The 18,921-nt window shown below is 46.7% G+C and overlaps 1 protein-coding gene across 2 annotated transcripts in view; it reads left to right on the top strand.

Annotated features, from left to right (window-relative positions):
* The first annotated feature begins 8,958 nt into the window (after positions 1–8,958).
* WWOX (WW domain containing oxidoreductase) overlaps positions 8,959–18,921 on the top strand; it is a 935,050-nt gene continuing 925,087 nt past the window's right edge. For both annotated transcript variants that reach the window (XM_044255679.1, XM_044255680.1), the window contains exons 1-4: positions 8,959–9,164; positions 15,031–15,095; positions 15,466–15,523; positions 15,933–16,111. In XM_044255679.1, coding sequence (XP_044111614.1) covers positions 9,058–9,164; positions 15,031–15,095; positions 15,466–15,523; positions 15,933–16,111 — 409 coding nt within the window. In that variant the 5' untranslated portion in view covers positions 8,959–9,057. The remainder of the gene's footprint in view (positions 9,165–15,030; positions 15,096–15,465; positions 15,524–15,932; positions 16,112–18,921) is intronic.

Raw genomic sequence — 18,921 nt, 5'->3', positions numbered from 1 at the left:
CCCAGGAGGGCAGCACAGTGGCGAAGAGCAGTAAGGATCCTTTGTTTGAAAATGGGATTGTACAGCCTGCAAATTCACAACTGCAAGTTCTTTTGGAGCATGTGATGTATACATTGCTGAAATGAATAGTCCGAGAAAACTAGGTTCCAGCGTGGCACTGCCTTTTCTCTGCTTCACAAGCCAGCTCTACCTCTCTATGCCTCAATTTCCCCATCTGTAAAGTGGGGATAATAGTTGACCTTTGTCATCGGGTGGCTGGGAGAATGTAAATGCTAAGCACGGTGCTTAGAACATAGTATGTGTTTGACGAATATTAGCTCGTATTCACTGGGGACTATTGGCCCCATTAGATGGAAAATTAATGTTCAGGGGCCCCACATGACTTGTTAATAATTAATAATAGCAACAATCCTTGAATGGAACCTTATTATGAGCATGAACTCATGTAATCTTCAGCTCACCCCAAAGAGGCAAAAAGCATTGACATGATCCCATTTTCCTGATGGGCAAACTGAGGCCTAATGAAGTTACCCTTGTGTTGAGATATGCAAGAAGGAAAAGCATGGCTGCCAATCCAGCTTTGACTAATGTCTCTATGGGCAAAGGGCTCTGCTGGACTGCATGCTGGCTGAGGACTTCGGGATGAGTGGAGCTGGGCACAGTGCTTAATCTGATGGTTCTTACAGACATGGAGGAGACAGACATAACCAGACAACTTCAATATTACATACGAAATGCTACATGGAGGGAAATATGTGATTCTACCTATGTGAAGGCAAAAGGAAGGTGTATTAATTATAGTATTACTGCTGCTTAACCAATTACCCTGAAGTTAAACTGACAGTGGATGTTCATTATCTCACATGGTTTCTGAGGGTCAGGATTGTAGGAATGGCTTAGCAGGATGGTTCTGGCTCAGGGTCTCTCATGCAGTTACATCAAGGTGTCAGTCAAGACTATATACTGGAAGGTTTGGTCAGGGATGGGGACCTGCTTTTAGGATGGTTCGCTCATGGCAAGCAAGGCGATACCGGCAGGGGACCTCCGTTCTTCACCCTCATGTCATACAGCTGGTGTCCTTAGAGCAAGTGATCCACAGGAGAGCAAGGAGGAAGCCACAGTGTCTTTTGTGATGAAGGCTTGCTTTGTCACTTTGAAGTCACTTTGTCCTTTCCATGACACAGGCAGCCCTCTTCACTGTGGGAGGCGATTACATGAGAGCAAGAACACCAGGCAGCAATCACTGGGCCAGCTTGGAGGCTGGCTACCACAGCTGTCAGTAAGCTCTGTTGGGAATTCCCGGAAGACTTTGTGGAAGAGGTCCCTGGAACAGCTAAGTAGGGAACAAGGATTCATAACTTGGGTAGGACAAAACTCAAGGAGTCTGTGACCTTAGATGGAGGAACATTGTTTATGCTATTAAGTGCTTTTAAACTATGGTGATTAATAGACCTGCCAGAAGATCTCTATATTTAAGGCAAAGTAATGGCATATAGGTATTATATCACAATTTTGATAATATTTTAATAATTATAATATATATTTATAAATAATATATATTTATATTTAATAATATTTTAATAATTGTATTTCAACATGCTTGCCTTTATGATTTATGTGTTTTATTTTATACACTTAAAGACATTATCCTATGAAAGAACCATAGATGTCAAACTGGTCTGTGACACACACACAAAGGGTAGTGAAGAAAGAGAGTAGGAATCACGTGGTTGAAGGAAGGGAGAGCATGAGGGGCAGAGAATACCAGAGATAAGGGACAGGCTTCTGTGTGTGTGTATTTCTAATAGCCTCAAGTACAAGAAGGGGAAGGAGGTAGATGAGGCTGTGAATGGAAACAGGGATCAGTTCACAAAAGTTCAGGCTATGGAACTTGTACTTGATACCATAGTCAAAGTGAAGTGAAGTCTGGAGACAGGGGAGCCAAGAAAATGTTTTTTATATATATGTGTGTGTGTATATATATATACACACACACCCACATTTATATGTGTGTATATATATGTATATATATGCATGTATACATACATGTATATATGTATACGTGCAAACATAAAAATAATTTTAACTAGGGGCGCCTGGGTGGCTCAGTGGGTTAAGCCGCTGCCTTCGGCTCAGGTCATGATCTCAGGGTCCTGGGATCGAGCCCCGCATCGGGCGCTCTGCTCAGCAGGGAGCCTGCTTCCCTCTCTCTCTCTCTCTCTCTGCCTCTCTGCCTCTCCGTCTACTCTGTCTGTCAAATAAATAAATAAAATCTTAAAAAAAATAATTTTAACTAAATACATGAGTATACATATATGCTCATGTATTTAGTTAAAATTATTGTTTTGAGACTCCATAATCCATGTACAAATTTCAAAATTCAAAGTGGATACTATGACAGCCTTTCTCTCATTACTTGCTGTTACTACTCTGAAGTGCTCTCTACTCTAGAAGCCCTTGCCTGCTTATTTTATATCCTCAGGAAATCATTTTCACGTAAGGGAATGGCTGTTTAGATTTGCATTTTAAGTAGCCGTTTCTGATCAAGGTACCCACTGCGGACAGAAGACAGGCTTTGTGGAGAAGCTGTGGGAGAGGGTGAGAGGCAGTGGCAGGAGTGTCAGGGAGAGTATGTGATTCTTTCCTTTCTAAAAGAATTTACCACAGATGCACTGGAAGATCCCATAAGTGCACATAGCCACAGTTCCTTTAGTTGCTGAGTTCAGATTTCCTGTACGACACATAGGAGGCAGTAGAACAAGATGGTTAAGAAGATAGTACAGACTTTCGACCTGAGAGACCTGGGCATTGTCTCTGCTCTGTGGCCAAGTCCGTGCTCTCTTTGCTAATCTGAACCTTAGTTGATCTCTTGTATAGAGTGGAGCTGATTATACCCACCTCTGCGTGTTTGTCATAATGGTGTATGTGAGCGATAATGCTGGTAAAACCCTCATACGGTTATGCACATACTTTAAAGTCAGATCTACAATCAGAGTTGTGCTTCATGGTTGAATTTCAAAATGCTTAATGTCCACCTCTAGTCATCAGTCATAACAATGACGAGAGCTAATGTGATACAACATTTAGGAATCACAGGTTGCCTTGTGCTTGGCACTATGTTGAGTGCTTTGGAGTCATTGCCTTTTTTTCTTTGTTCCTTTTTTTTATGTCCCCTTCTTCTGGTGTATTTATGTGTGCACATCTGGCAGGATCTGGGGTGACTCTTGGGCTCCAGGGTCTGAAATCTTTGGAAGAATTCGTTTGCAAGATTGCAACAGCCATGGATCAGAACGACATCTTGGAAGCTTTGGCCGCCAAAACAGGACACTCCAGGCCGGTGGCGGAATGCTTTACACGGAATGGACTCCTTGCCACAGGTTTTAAGTGACTGGGGGGCAACACGCTGCCTCCCGTGCAGTTCATTCTCCTCTGTACGGTTCATTCTCCTCGCTGGGGGCAGAGATTAGCCAGGAATGAAATTAAGCTGAAATGGAATTTCGAGAATGGTGCCAAGTTAGCAGTAATATAGTAAAACTACACTGAAATTTGAGGCCTTGAAATGTAAATTAAATGACATTTCCAAATGTGAGGGTCTGATTTGGAGATGTCACTGCAGTAGAAATGTGCTCAGCGCGGGAGAGTGCCTAGCTGTGTGGCCTAGAGAAAAATGAGCCTTCCTGCTTAGGCCTGAAGACTCTCATAAGAAAACAAAATCACTCTTAATGCTCAGGGAATCAAGTTCTGTCTCTTTAAAGCAAATGTGGCAAGAGGTTACCAATGAGTGTGTCTAGGGCTGTGTGTTCGGTGGGATGGTGATATGGACATTCATTGTACTTGTCTCAACTTTTCCCAATGTTCGAAAAATTTCATAATAAAACATGTTGGGAGAAAGGAATAAACTAGATCACCATAAATAAATAAAAGTAGAACAGATACAGTGTCCTAGAAAATAAAAAGACAGCACTTTCAATAAAAACACAGCTAGCTTTATGAACAATTCACTTCTTTTACTTTTTTTTTCCTCATTTTCTCCTGGAGGAACAAAAACCCTTGGGCGCCCCAGTACTGAGGATGCCCTGTTCTAGAAAGATAGCACACAGGAGAACGTTGGTAGAGAGGATGAGTGTGGGGGTAGACTTCTCGTCTGGATTCTAATGCCAGAGCCTGCTGGCTCTTGTTCACTGAGTGACCACGGACAAGTTACTGAAATTCCGTGTGCCCCAGTTTCTTCATCTGTTAAAACAGGGGTAGTAACGGAATAAAGAAAGTTGGCAAGTGACATGAGCTGAGTTCAGTTCCAAAGATAATTACAGGAAACCCTACCACCAGAACTCACCCTTGTCTCTGTATACCTGTACATCTTGGTTCAAACTTCTCTTAAAACCCTAAACCATAGTTCTCTGCGTGCTGTAAGTCTTACCTGAATTGAATTGGTTTCTGACTGCAAGGGATGTTTCGTTTTTCTTTCTTTCTTTCTTCTTTTTTTTTTTTCTCAGACACATGACATAACTTTTTCCTCACTCATTGTGTGTTTGAATGAATCTGTGAAATCCCCACACCTGCCTATGGAAGGCCACACTGACCAGAGGGAGTTTTCTCTGGGAAGCCCGTTCAGTATTCTTTCTCACTGGTTACCTTCCACGAGAAGTTTGTCAGAGGAGTCAGGAGGCTGCTCAGGTCTCATAAGCATACTGCGTTTGGCACCAACACAGAAAGGTTCATGTCCCAAAGACTGACGACTTCCGTTAAAGCAGATTTACAGAATTGTTGGGTCGTTTGTGTGTTTGAGGTGGAGGGCAGTGATCATCATTGCAGTAATGATAGGAACTAAAAAAAATGTGGGTGGGGGTAGGGATGGGGTGTATGGGGTGCCTGGGTGTCTCCCTCTGTTAGGCATCTGCCGTCAGCTCAGGTCCTGATCCGGGGGTCCTGGGATTGAGCCCTGTTGGCTCCTTGCTCATCTGAGAGTCGCCTTCTCCCTCTTCCTCTGCCCCTCCCCCTCCACTAAGACCCTGTCTCTCACTTTCTCTCTCTCAAATAAGTAGATAAATAAATGAAAATTAAAAAAAAAAAAAAGAAGAAGCAAAATGTGGCCCTGGGGATGTTCCACTAAAGCTTGTGTCCACCATGTAAGTAGCGCCAAATTGCTTTTAGCATCCACTTGCCGATCTGTGTGCATCAACTTACTGTGTAAATGCTCTCTCAAAGACAAAAGAGTTCAAACGTAGAAATGCTGGTCAGGAATTGGTCTTTAGCCTTTCAAATCGTGGGCACATAGGGCCATCTGGTGTGCAGTTGTATAACCACACACTGGATTTTTTAAAAATCTCCTCACCCATCAGTGGGACTTAGTTGGCTTATACAAAAGCAAACCATTCTTTAGGCTCTCTTAGGGGGAAAATATTGAGGACCTTGGCTCATTCTCAAACTTAAGGCTCCTCAAACCTATGATAATCTATACACCATGTAGAGCTCACCCTCTTATAGATCCTTATAAGACCAACGTCAAAGCCACGTGTAAGCTAAAGTTCAGGGGGCAAGAACTGGCAGTGCACAGACGAGGCCAGTAAAGAGAGAGCAGGAGAATGTAACTTTGGAGCAGAGAGTGGGGAGTGAGGGACCATGAACTCCACAATAGGAAAAAAAAAAAAAAAGCCCGTCCTTGAGCTCCCTCAGGTCCCAATAACATTCTAATTTAGCTCATGCGCACCCCGGATATAAACTTTTGCTTAAGTCTCTGTTGCTTGCAATCAAATAAGCACTATTAAAACAAAATCAGTTTGAATGAAGCCAAAAGACGGGAAATCCTAAAATCTGGCATGCCTATCTTCATAAGTCCTCAAATGCCTTTGTATCTTACTCTTTTAATCTTCTGATAGAAGCCACAGATAAAAAAGAAGAGAGGAATAAAATCAGGTCTTCATAACAATTTGGGGCCATTATTGGTGTCTGGGCCACTCAGCCAGACTTCTGTCACCCCATGGGTCTCTACTCTGGAGTGACTAGGAATTGAAGAAACGTGTGCCCTCAGACAGTGCTAGAGAATTGGCAGCCTGAACCCAGCAGGGTCTGAATACCACCTTGTGAATCATTGGCCGGGAAGGGTCTCTTCAACATATTAAATACATCCCAACAATTAATTTGAGTTAGTAGTTTTCTGGCTTACTGTCAGTGTAGATCAGTGTTCTCCAGTGAGGGCACAATTGGCAACATCCTGCAGACTTGTGGGTTATTACAGCTGGTGGTGGGCACCACTGGCATCTAGCAGGTAGAGGCCAGATACGCTGCTCAGTATACCACAATGCACAGGGCATGACCCCTCACCCCTCCACTCCCACCGGGAATAAGGAATTATCTGGCGCCAAATGTCAGTAGTGCTGAGGCTGAGAAACCCTGATGTTTGTAGCATCACCTGTTCGAGGGAATAGTTTAAGTGGTAGGAAGAGCAGAGGGTTCACCTAGAAGTTGTGACTATTACCAAGGGGACCACTAGCAAGTTTTGGGGAAGATACCATACTTGTGCTCTGATGCTGAGTCCTAGAGAACAGGTGCCCAGAGAGGTTCTGGTGAGGGCAACCAGGGATAAAGCTAAGCAGTCCATCCTTGAGCAGAGCTATAGATTATGATTGGAAAGACTAACACTCCTCAGTTTGATTCCGTTTGATTCCATTTATTCCCCGCCCCATTATTTGGGGTCACTGTGACCTAATCTCTATATCAAAACAATGAATTGTCTTGTGTTGGAGGCTACGGCATGGTTGGAGTCGTGGATCAAACCAGGCCCTGACTTTTTTCTCCTTTAAAGTCCGGACACCTTGATAAGGGGTTAAGGACAGGAAAGTTAGAGTAACACTGAGAAAGTATCTGTGCCATGTGTCGTGTGCTCGCCTACGTGACTTCCCACACGCTCTCCCTACTAATGTGGTCAGGGTCATGAATTCTTAGTTGGTCCTTGTTGTTCTGTACCTCCCATAACCCACTGGCTGGTTGATTGTCTTGCTGATGGCATTAGACGTGACTACCTGGCATCACGAGGTTTGCTTGTAGTTAATGTAAACTTGTTTTAGGAACTTGCGGTCATCTGACTAGATACTGATGTATTACTCCTTCTATTGTGATCTGCCTTATAAATGCTTGTAAGATGTGGAATAAAATCGGCACTGTTGGACATCCTCCTCAGTGCTCCTCCTGCCCCCATCTCTTTGTCTCTTAATTTCTTTTCACCATCCTCTTATCCTCATGTTCCTGGTTGATTTGTCGCACCGGCCGTGACAGGCTTGGGTGACAGAGAAAAGGGGTTAAATTGGAGTGAGCAGAAGAGCAGCATATTAATAACTTAAACTTATTTACATGTATATGGGTTGGAGAGTGATGTTTTCATAGGTCTGAGATGCCATAGTGGGCCTGTTAAGACTAAAATATATTTTCATTACGTTAGCTTTCAGTTGGGGACCTTCAAAGGAAAGCAATCTCTTCCCTAAAAAGCATGCAGAGCAGGAATCCCAAAGCATTATCAATTTCAGGACTTGAAGGTAAAAAACAACACAGCTCCCTGCCTCCCCACACCCCCACCTATTTAAATATGTATTTTAAAAAATTAAAAAAAAATCAACTTGCATTTTTCTGAGATGTAGGCCATGGGAATCCTGGTTGGTAGACTTCCCTTCTGAAACTTCTGCAAGTTTCAGTTGGGGAATGTTTTGGAAAACAACTTAGGCAAAACTAAGTTAAAGATACACTTGAAGTTTTTGCTTTTTTTAAGATGTTATTTATTTGGCAGAGATCAAAAGCAGGCAGGGAGGCAGGCAGAGAGAGAGAGAGAGAGAGGAGGAAGCAGGCTCCCTGCTGAGCAGAGAGCATGACTTGGGGCTCGATCCCAGGACCCTGAGATCACGACCTGAGCCGAAGGCAGAGGCTTAACCCACTGAGCCACCCAGGCGCCCCTACACTTCCAGTTTTGACACAGGATATTGATAGCATACTTGCAGGTGCTTCACTTTGTAAATTGGGAATTTGTTTTAAACCAGGTTGAGTTATAGAGGGCCAAACCTACCAAATCACATTGACTCCTTAATTTATTTCACTCAATGAACTTGCAGGTCTAGGCATTTCACTAAATGTGAGCAACACAAAGAGGCATAAGATGTGGTGCTCCGTCAATGTAGTCAGGAGCAGGCGGGTAAGTGGGTAATTGTGGGGCAGCAGTATCCTCTCGGCTGCCAGTTAGTCCCCTGCTCTTCTTTCTTCTAACTGCCCACCTCACGGAGGTGTCGGGTCCAGGAAAGAGTCTATGAACCCTTGGCCCGGAATTAAGCTGTTTAGAAACGTTCACCCCTTATTTATGAACCGAATCATGCCGCGGCTGCGAGCATCTTCTCCAAGACGTGGCTGTTAGAAGGTGCGGGAACTTTGATTTTTCACGTTGCCACGTTTTATAACGTTCACAACAAAGCGTCTGAGTCAGCCTGGGTGATGGGAAGCTCTGGAATTTCTAAGCAGGAGCATCCAGTCTTCATAACGTTCTGAAAGACCGAGAGGCCGGAGCCCAGAAAACCAGTGCCCGCATCCCTCATTTCTGCTCCGCTCTGCATGCCTGCCGGGCCTGGCCTACATTTCCCAGGATGCTCATTTGCTGGAGCTCCAGCAGGATTGGTCAGAACAACGCGGAAGTAATTAACGGGTCGCTCAGCAACGGGCGGAGTCCTGGACCAGGACTGGAGGCCCACGCCCCTTCCCTAAGGCCGGGAGGTGGACGAAGCTCAGCTCCATCTCCAGGGTAACGGAGCGTCCGCCGGCTTTTACTTCCAGCCGAGCGGCAGTACGCTCTCCCTCTCGTGCTTTCACCCGTTCTTCCCAGGCCCCGCCCCTTTTGCGCCCGCAGCGGCGAAACGCGGGAGACCTGATTCTAGCTCCCGAGTCCTCTGAGCGGCTCGGGGCGGCGCAGTGCGCAGGCGCGAGCGTTTCGGCGCTTGGTTGAAGCCCGAGTGAGTTCCTGGGCGCGGAGACCCGGCAGCGGGCGACCGAGAGAGTAGGTGACCGAGCGCCTCCTCGGCCGTCATGGCAGCCCTGCGCTACGCTGGCCTGGACGACACGGACAGCGAGGACGAGCTGCCCCCGGGCTGGGAGCAGAGAACCACCAAGGACGGCTGGGTTTACTACGCCAAGTAAGGGGCCGCCGGGGGGCCGCCGGGCCTGGGACGCACCTGGAGGGGGCCGCACCTGGAACCCTGACGGCCTCACGTGCCCGGGACCCCGCGCCGCCTGCAGTGCCACCTGCGCGCGGAGGGGCTCGGGCCGGCGCTCCCGCTCGGCGAGGCCGCGCGAAGTGGACGCGACAGTTCAAGAGCTTCCTCAGGCAGGCTCCCAGGGTCCCGAGGAGGGGTCGGCAGCCTTTCTGGGCCCTGGGTCCTGCGGGGTGTCACCTGGCGGCGCCTCGGCGCGCCCTCTGCTGCTCAGAAGCGGCGCTGCACGGTGCCATGGGCCCGCAGGCCTTAGTCCCTCATCCAAAAAAAAAAATCAAGAGAAAAAAAAGAAGAAAAAGCCAATGCCCAGCTCCCTCCTCCTCGGGGTTCCTGTTCAGGGAGCTGGGAGTATGTATTTTTTAAAGTAAATGTCCTAATACTTATGTGTATGTATATATGCATATATACCTTTGCATATATAGTAGAACAACAATAATTCCTGGCAAACTTTTGGAAACACCAGCAGACCCTTTCTCCCTCCCCTTACTGTGCGACTTGGGGCCGTTGAAAGAACTCTCAGTCACCGTTTTTCCACCCGTAAAATGGGTTGACAGAATTTTAATTCAGACACTGGACCTAAAACACTTAGCGTAGATCTAATAAGTGCTCTGCTCAACAACTTAGCTTTTCTTGCTCTCTCTGCAGCCGTGACAGCACCTCCTAAGCCTTATTAGAAGCACCTGTCGATGGTCCTACATCTAGAAATCTGAGACCTTCATGCAGCAGACACCCAGGGTGGGGAATCTGTATTTTATAGGCTTTTCCCGTAAGGCAGGTTATCATTTGGCTTTGAGAAGCAGGGTTGTAAATTAGTGATTTTCAGCAGGTGGAGAGCTTAGAAAATACTTTTTCCTTGGTTCCTCCTCCAGAGATTCTCATTCAACTGGTTTGGGCCCTTCCCGCCTCCACTGATATGTTGTAAGATTTCCCCAGGAGATTCTAATCTACCCACGGTTGTGAGCCGCTGCTGTCTTTGGTTGCTTGGTAGAAACAAAACCAGGAGGATAAAAAAAGAAAAAAAGAAAGATAGACCTGAGTTTATTCATTCAAGACACACTGGGGTTCTACCACATGCCAGGCTCTTTGCTGGCCGCTGGTTATACTGAGATAAATAAGACCCACTTGTCAGCCGGTCTTGTATGGCAGAGTGACACGTGGCTAGTTCCAGTGCAGTGTGTGGCTAGTGAGCAGCAGCTAGCTAATGTGAGGCCTGCGTGAGGAGGTGGGGAGCACCTCGGGGGCTTGGGGAGAGTTGGCACGTGAGCCGGGCCTCAGCAGGAGTAGAAGTGGGCGTGTTCAGGGCCAGGAGGGCAGCCCAGGCAGAGGAGACAGTGGAGGCCTCTCTGTGGCCCATGTGCTGGAGCAGGGATGGGAAGATTGAGGCAGCAGAGGAAGGCCCCAGGGTGTGGAGGCCCTTCTGTGCCTCATGGAAGAGCTGGGGCTCCATCGTCAGGACGCAAGGGTCCACTGAAGGCTTGGAGCCAGGGAGCGCCCTCGGATTTATATCTTTCGAAAGGTGATTTCTGGGTCTGGAGAATGGTAGGGGTGAGTCTAGCAGCTGGGCGCCGTGAGGCTGTTGTTGGGCTCCAGGCAGCTTCCGAGCCACACTCGCCGTTATCTCTGCCTGGAGATCTATGTGCCTGGTTCCTGGAGAGCTATATGAAGGGCTTTGTCATCCGACCCAGACCCGAGCTTAAATGCCCAAGAGACCTTCCCCTTATCCTTGACCACTGCACCCTCCTCCCAGCATCTCGTTATCTGAGTCCTGGTACTTGGCCTTTTCTGTAGTCATCTTTGCCACGTTCCCTTGTTTGCACTCTGCCTTCCTCCCGCAGATTGTAAGCTTCATGAGGGCAGGCATCTTTTCTTGTTACCCTCTGAATCCGCTGTGCTTAGCCCCTGTGAGACGTAAGTCCCTGTGGAATGAGTGAATTAATTCCTCCAGTGAAGGGTTCCCTGGGCCTCCCTGAGCAGGTGGCATACGGGTCCCTGGAATGCAAAGGTGCTGTGGCATCCTGAAGGTTAGAGCCCTCCTCTGCCTCCTGCTTTGTGTGGGGCTTACCTTCGTTCTAGCCACTTAGCCTGGGCTCCCTGACTTCCTTTCAAGTTTGCCTGGAGCCTGGTGGTACCCTGGCTCTTCCCCCCTGCGTCCTACTTTCTATTGAGCGGGCGTTCCCATCTGCTTCCTTCCTCCATGGCATCCAGTGTCTGGGCTCTTCTTTTCTCTAAGTAAGATCAGCACACCCCAGTCAGCACCTCCCGAGTGCTTCTGGGGGATTCACGGTGCGTATATGGCCTCTGAAAAGGCTATCCTTTCTCCCCAGTGTTGGGTCTCCAACTGGCCTGTCTGGCCCTGTTGTTTACATTGAATATAGTGACAAGTTATGGCTGGGTCGTAACTGGGTTCCCCCTCTCCAGTCCCCCCGCCCTCTGTTCTTTAGCTCTCCAGGTGGAAGGATGCCTCTGACCGATCCTAACCCGGGATTCTCACCCGTCCCCCTTGATCTCTCCTGATCTACAAGCATCCTAGTCTGTCTTATTTCCACTCTGGAAGGGTCACTTGTCCTCTCTTGGGGTTTGGGAAACGGTTAATGGGCTAAAAGAAGACTGCCCTCTGAGTAGTTCCTGTTTTCAGATAGTCTTCCTGCAGCAAGGCCTCCCCCAAGGACAAAGGCTGGAGCTCCCAATGGGAACCCGCTCCCTGACTCATACCTTTGCCCCCTCCTGTTGCGTGGCTTCTTTTGGCCCCTCTTGCTTTCCCATGTGACCCGTGCAGTACTCACAGACCACAAGAGCATGCATGTCCCATGGCTCCAGGGCCCACCAGGCTGGGCTTCCAGGGAGAGGACAGTCGTGCCACTGAGGGCAGACCTGGCACCAGTGAGAGCTGGTGGGCCTTTCTCCCCTCCTTGGCATGGTCCAGAGCAGCGCGTGTGCCCAAGCCAGGGGGTGGGGATGGAGGGACAAGGTCTCAGTGCCTGGGACTCTCGCCACAGTCACCCGGGCCTTCCTGGGCCCTTGAATCCCAGCCCCCTTTACTTCTGAAGCCTGTCCATTGTGGCAGCCAGAGGGCCGGCCAGCCTTGCCTGGTCAGGAGATGGTTCCCTGGTCCACAGGGCTGGCCCTCCTCACAGCCAGCTCTCTGTGTCCGAGTTAACTATGCCTCAGAACAAATTTCTGGATTAACATACTTGAAAGTGATATCCATGTAATGTGGTATGGATTTAATTTTGATCCTTTTGGTTTAAATTAAGATCACTGTTAATTATCTCTTTAAATGACAAAAAGCTTATTGAAAAAGAAAAAATAGAAGAGGGCTTCTGTTTAAAGGAGAGGAAGATAATACTTTGGGGACATGTGTCATGATTTTCTGTTCATTAAAAAGTCATTTTAGGTTATAATTAAGAATACTTTTTAATTAAGTTTTATATGTGGGTATTTATTTAAATTAATGCTTCTGTCTGAAAGGCACAGTTCTTAGTTCTTCACACATGTTAACTCATCGAGTCCTTAGTAACCCCAAGGAGCAGATGCTATTATCCCTATTTTATAGATGGGGAAACTGAGGCACAGGGAGGTTAAACACCTCTTTAAGGGCACAAGGCTGGTGAATGGGAAAGCCAGAACTCATGAGCATTTGGGCTCTGAAATCCTTATTACCAAATTATGTACTTTTCTCTTGTGTCAGGCCTGAGGTTCACCCTCAGGGACACTGTGTCCTTCAGGGGACAGTTGGTGATATCTGGAGACACTTTCTGTTGCCACAGCTGTGGTATATTGGCATCTAGTAGGTAGATCCCGGGGATGCAGCTAATCGTCCTGCAGGGCACAGGACAGCCCCCACAGCAGAGAACCGTCTGGCTTAAATGTCGGGACTGCCAGTGGTCGGAAACCCTGACTTGGGCATTTTCTGTCAAAGTCAAAAACATGGGGATGACAATGTTTATCTTGTTTTTTTAAAATGTTTTTCAGGACAGAAAAAAAAAAATGTTCTCAGCGAATTTTCCAACTCCTTCGGAAAGCATCTCTTCATTCCGCCTGTTTCCATTTGGGCGACTCCGCAGGCCAGGCCCAGGGCTAGGTGTCTGGGCTTCAGCTGCACGGGGGCCTGCGGGGGTCTGCGTTCCACTCACAGGGGCACTTTGTGGATTCTTGAGGGCAGGTGTTTTTGGCTCAAAGCTCAATTTGCTGCCTGCCTGTGGGATGCGAACTACTTTTAACACCAGGCAGGGGAAAATGTAAAATCACATTTGTAAACTTTTCTCGAAGAAGCATGAGGAGGAAAGCAAAGCAAAGAGCAGGACCGGTGTACGTCATTGCCGGCGTCTGGCTTGTTTGCTCACTGTTCCTTCAGTTCGCAAGGAGAGGCAGCGGTTGTGTCCACAAGGAGCAGCTTATCCTTCCTGGGGGCTTAGGCTCTCCCTTTTCGAAAGTAGGATTTTGTGGTGGTTGACGTACGAGTAGACGTTGGTCCTTGTTGCTGATACCCTGCGTTTGTACAGTGACCTCATTGTTTGCCTGTCACTGTCACAAGTAGCGTGTCCCTTACCTTTCTTCCAGCAGCCCTGTGAGGAAGATATGTGGGGCCAGGGAGACTGGCTGACTGATTACAGGTGTGCGGGAGCCCAAGCCTTTGCCGCCCGAGTCCAGTGTGGACAGGGCTGTGGAACCCACCACTGAGAGTTTGCAAACAGACCTGAAGCCTGCAGTTCCCCAAAACACCTTGCTTGGCACGTGTAAAATTCTACCGCAGATTTGTGCTTTATTTGTTCTCTTTAAAGTAATTGGTAGGGAAGGCATATTCAGATTTCATCATCTAGATGTCGGTGATTAATTATTATATTCTACTTTGGCATGAGTATGTGGACTTTTAGAAGTTCATCCTCCCCTGTGAATGCCTCTTGCAACAGCCGGCTGCTTCTCTGATGAAGTAATTTTATATTTTTCTTGATTCTTTATCACCTGTTGACAGGTATCTCTCGTCTGTTATTGGCTCATGATTTTAATTTTAACTTTATTTGCTGTTAGGGGAGATGCTGAATTTAACACAGAAATAAGACTAGTTTGTGTATTTAATTTGTTTAAAATAATAGGTAGCACTTTTGATGGTATTTTATATGTCAGGTGCTGTGTTCTGCCCTTTATATACCTTATCATAGCAATTCCTTGAGATGAGTTTTAGGATCATTTCCATTTTGCAGATAGGTAAACTGAGGCTCTGAAGTTGAGTAATTTGCAGTGAGGCGACCTATTCTAACTGCATTCTTAAATACCTCTTGGGAGCAATTAGGAGTCTGTGCTTAAAACACTTCAAAGTTATTATCTGTGGAAAGAGTAGATACTTAAGATTAATATTATAGCTAAATGATGTCTAAATATCAGTATCATAAAGTAGACTGATGTTTGTTCATCTCTCCTGAAATAAAACGAAAACAAATGCAAAACATCTCTGGATATTCTGAGTGATTCACTAAGCTTCCTAAAGTTGACCCAAGGGGTTCCCGTCCGCTTCTCTTTCTCGTCCTCCACAGCCTGCTCACAGAGTCAGGCTTTCAGGAGATTTCCTCGGGCTGCTTCTCCTTCCCATCCAGGGAATTGGACCAGAGCATTTATGTTCTGAATATGTCTTTTCTGAACTCTGGCTTTACTTCTCTTGGGAAATAGTGTTGTTTGGGCAGGGGAAGTGGGGGAAGCAATGCCTTGATTAATTTTTAGTAGTGTAACCTTCATTTACTATTTTTTTGTGGAGTTTTAACTTTTTTTTTTTTTTTTTTTTTTTTTAAAACAGTCATGCTGAGGAGAAGACCCAGTGGGAACATCCAAAGACTGGAAAAAGAAAACGAATAGCAGGAGGTTTGTATGTGGTTGTCATAAAGCAAAGAACCTTGCATTTAAAGCATTAATTAGATAGCAGAACTCTCAGTCAGGGGACAGCCTGCTCTGTCATTTCTGGAAGGTTCTCTAGGAGGGAGCCATCAAGGAATTGGGCTCTCTTTCGGAGCTCATGGGATATGGCAGAAGGCGGCGATGAGAGAGGGGTGGAGTGGTGAGGGTGATTTCTCTTGGGCTTTTTGTAACAGCCACAGTTGCTACACACGGCCTGAGTTGACCCAGCATGGCTGCTGGTCGGTGGGAAGGGCTTGGGGCAGGGGCTGGAAGGGCACCGGCCTCTGTTTGCCCCATCCCTGTCGCATGTAGACCTGTCAGTCTTCCTGTGTTTCAGATTTGCCATACGGATGGGAACAAGAAACTGATGAGAACGGACAAGTTTTTTTTGTCGAGTAAGTGTCTATATAGAAACTCAGTCATTTTGGTTTTCAGTAGAAATTTCAGTAGTAATTTTCAGTAGAAAATTTTACAAATTTCTTGTAAAAGTAATATACCTCGAAGCTAGCAAAATATATAATATATAACTGTAGGAATAACTACTTTTAATTGTTTTAAATTTATTCTCCAAGTCTGTTTTTCTTCAGAGAAAAAAAAGGTAGGGAGTGTGCTTTGTGAATTGTGTAGGACCCTGTCCTTCTCCACTAAAGTTTTGTGAACATTTTCTCCTGTATATATTTTTCAAGACAGTGGTGCTGAATGGCCGTGGAGTATCAGTTTGTACAGATGTACTATAATTTGTCAGCTTACCTATTGGGCATTGCTGTTGTTAAGTTCCTGCGTAACTCCTCCTTTTCTCTGCAGCCATATAAATAAAAGAACCACGTATTTGGACCCGAGACTGGCATTCACGGTGGATGATAACCCTACGAAGCCAACCAGCAGGCAGAGATATGACGGCAGCACCACCGCCATGGAGATCCTCCAGGGCCGCGACTTCACCGGCAAAGTGGTCGTGGTCACCGGAGCTAATTCAGGAATAGGTAGGCCATTCCTTACAGTCGTTGTGATTTTTTTCGTCCCTGCTGTCTTGAAATCCACTTGAATTTGAACTACAACGAAATCTTTTAGAGTGATTCTCTAATGTAAACATGTATTTATAGCCTTTCCTGCTACTGTTTTGTTAAGATCCTGGCCTCTTTTTTAAAACCTCACTCTTCTCGTGGAAGGCCGTGGAGGGGCTGACCTTGAATTCTCTGAGAGCTGAACACTCAGCAAAAGACTGTGGCTGTTCTGCTATTCAGGCATTAGAGACAACAGCTTCCGTCTAAGGGTTTCCAACCTGGTTTGTGTGGTGTCTGGACACATTTCAATGACCTGGGTTATTGAAACCAAAATTGATTGGTAAGGGATGGACTATCAGAAGCGACAGCCTATTCATGACTTTGGAACAAAGGATACTGCAGGTTTCAGCTGGTCACTGAGAGTATCATTTTCATTTGGTAACAGGATCTTGTTTCTCTCTAAAGTTGGGGAATTAGTCCTTGTCTTAACCTCTGGATTGACGGTTTGAACCACCAGTTTAACTGCAGTGACCGGCACAGGTGGATGGCTTCAGAGGCCGTTCTTGCTCTAGTGAACAAGGCTGCTAGAAGGAACGGGCAGAGCAGATGCTGGGGCAAGAGCTTTCCACGTGGTTTTAGTCTTACTTTGTTTTGATCCACTGACATCAGCATCCGTACCTGTAAGAACCAGACTGCTCTGAGTAAGGATTTGCATCTTCAGGTTAATTTACATAGACGAAACAAAGTACACTGGGCTGTTTCTGGCAATTTCTCCCTGCCCTTTGACCCTTCCCAGCTCCCCCACGGCCCCCCTTATTGGCCTTCTCTTTCATAAGCTTTGTCTTTTCGTGCCTTCATGCACCTCCTGCGCTGTCTCCTTTCTCCATCCTTCTTCACTGTCAGGGACCCCTTCTCGAACCTCCTCAGGCATTCCCGGCATCATCAGGGGAAGCGCAGGAGGTGAAAATATGTTCTTAGAGGATCAGCTGTTGCATTGCAGAGGCTCTACGGTCTTAACAAGCAGCTGTCCCGGAGTAGAGCTCTTGACTGCACTCGTCTATGAAGGCGGAGAGGCAAATGGAATTTAAATAAATAAATAAATAAATAAATAAATAAAGGAAAGGGATTTATTTAAAACCAACTCTCAGACCTCACCCTAGGCTCAGAATATGTTCAGTCCAATTTTCTGAACTTCTGATTGGGGTGGGATTCTATATAATCATCATTGATATAGAAACTGATGATGCTGTATTAAAAATAACGACTGGTTCCTCGGTCACTCAGGAAACACTGCATTGTGTTGGTTGCATTGATGGCTCCTCTGTGAGGGTGTGGACCAATACAGTGGAGAATAGCTGAGACAAAATAAGTACTTAAGGACTAAGTAAAACATCTCTTTTTATTTAACACTCAGCTAACCAGAAAATTACCTAAAAAATCTCATTCTTTTACTCTTCTAGCAAGACAGTTTTTTCCTTTAATTAGTAAGATACGTGACTGCTGGTTATGTTCTGCATAAGGGTTCCAGCTTTGTTCTGTCTGATGTCAGAGAGCGGACCTCGGATGCCCCTAATGCCCCGTCAGAGATCGGCAGCAGCAGACTCAGGACTTCGTGATCCGGGACTAGCTGAGTTGGTTCAGAACATCCAAAGAGCTTTGTGTCGTTGGTTCTCTAATCATAAAGGGGAGGGGGTTCCGAAGCATAGAGAATAAACGTGTTATTTGATGGCCCTGGAACCGCTTTGAGTAAACTCCGTGCCTCTGCACTGCTCCCTGAAGCGCCTCTCAACTTCCTCATTCTCGAAGATCTTTCCTTTCTGACGTCCACAGTCGACTTGGCAGACACTGCAAGCAGGTTCTGTGGTCCAGTTGGATGGGGTGACAAACCCTATAACGTAGAGCAGGAGGAGTGTCCCGAAGGTCTGGGGCCACCAGCCCTTCCTATTCAATCTCCCGCACACACACACCCACCCCCCGGCCCCGGTCTGGCCCCTCCCTCACTTCTGCTCACCCCCTACCTGCTCCTCTCTTGGGAAGTATAGGTCTTGGTGGGTGTGGAAGGTTTTTAGTCTTGATTTTTGAAACAATACCACACTGAAAATTCCAAGCAAGCAAATCCTTGCGAATCACTTTCAGTCTGCAGCAGTGGTTTCAGGCTTAAAGACCAGAGGCTGGAGATGGGCACACGGCTTTTCGTTGTTGCCGAGTTCACTCTTGTATCCTGCGTGCCTGCCTTAGAAAGTGTCCTTGCCCAGGTAGGCTGTGGCTTCTAGATAAAGTCCTTCCTTCTCCTGGACTATGAAACACGTCCATTTATAAATTGCAGTAACCGCTTTTCTGCCCATTTCAGATGAAGTAACTGAATGCAGAGTGAATCGGGCGCCTTCACTTCCAGGACGTACGGGCACTCGGGAGTCATCTTCTTCCCGAGCTTTCATAGTGCTGGTGTCCACTTTTCTTTTGCCGCTCACAGGAGCCTGATTTCTGTGTAGTAGCTGTTCAGCCTTTAGCCTTGTGGACGTCTCTTCTCTTTGAAGTAGAGTGGGCTGCCACAGAGCATACCAGTACTTACTGGCATGGTGGCTCCAAGGCTAAAAACGTAGGTAACCTGGTTTGCTTTGCAAAGGCTGATTTACAAACCCGGCGTGCCCAGTGATTCTTTATTTTTAATTTTTTAAATTCTCCACTGGCATTGCTTTGTTGGAACGGCTGTCAGTGAGGCTGTGTCCGCGGTGGGAGGGGAAGATCAGGTGGTAAGAGGGGACACCTCCCTTGATGAGCTTCAGTGT

Source organism: Neovison vison, chromosome 7 (assembly GCF_020171115.1).
Source record: "Neovison vison isolate M4711 chromosome 7, ASM_NN_V1, whole genome shotgun sequence".
Taxonomy (NCBI): Eukaryota; Metazoa; Chordata; class Mammalia; order Carnivora; family Mustelidae; genus Neogale; species Neogale vison.
Note: the sequence above shows the minus strand (reverse complement) of the source record. Positions and strands in the feature narration are given on the sequence as shown.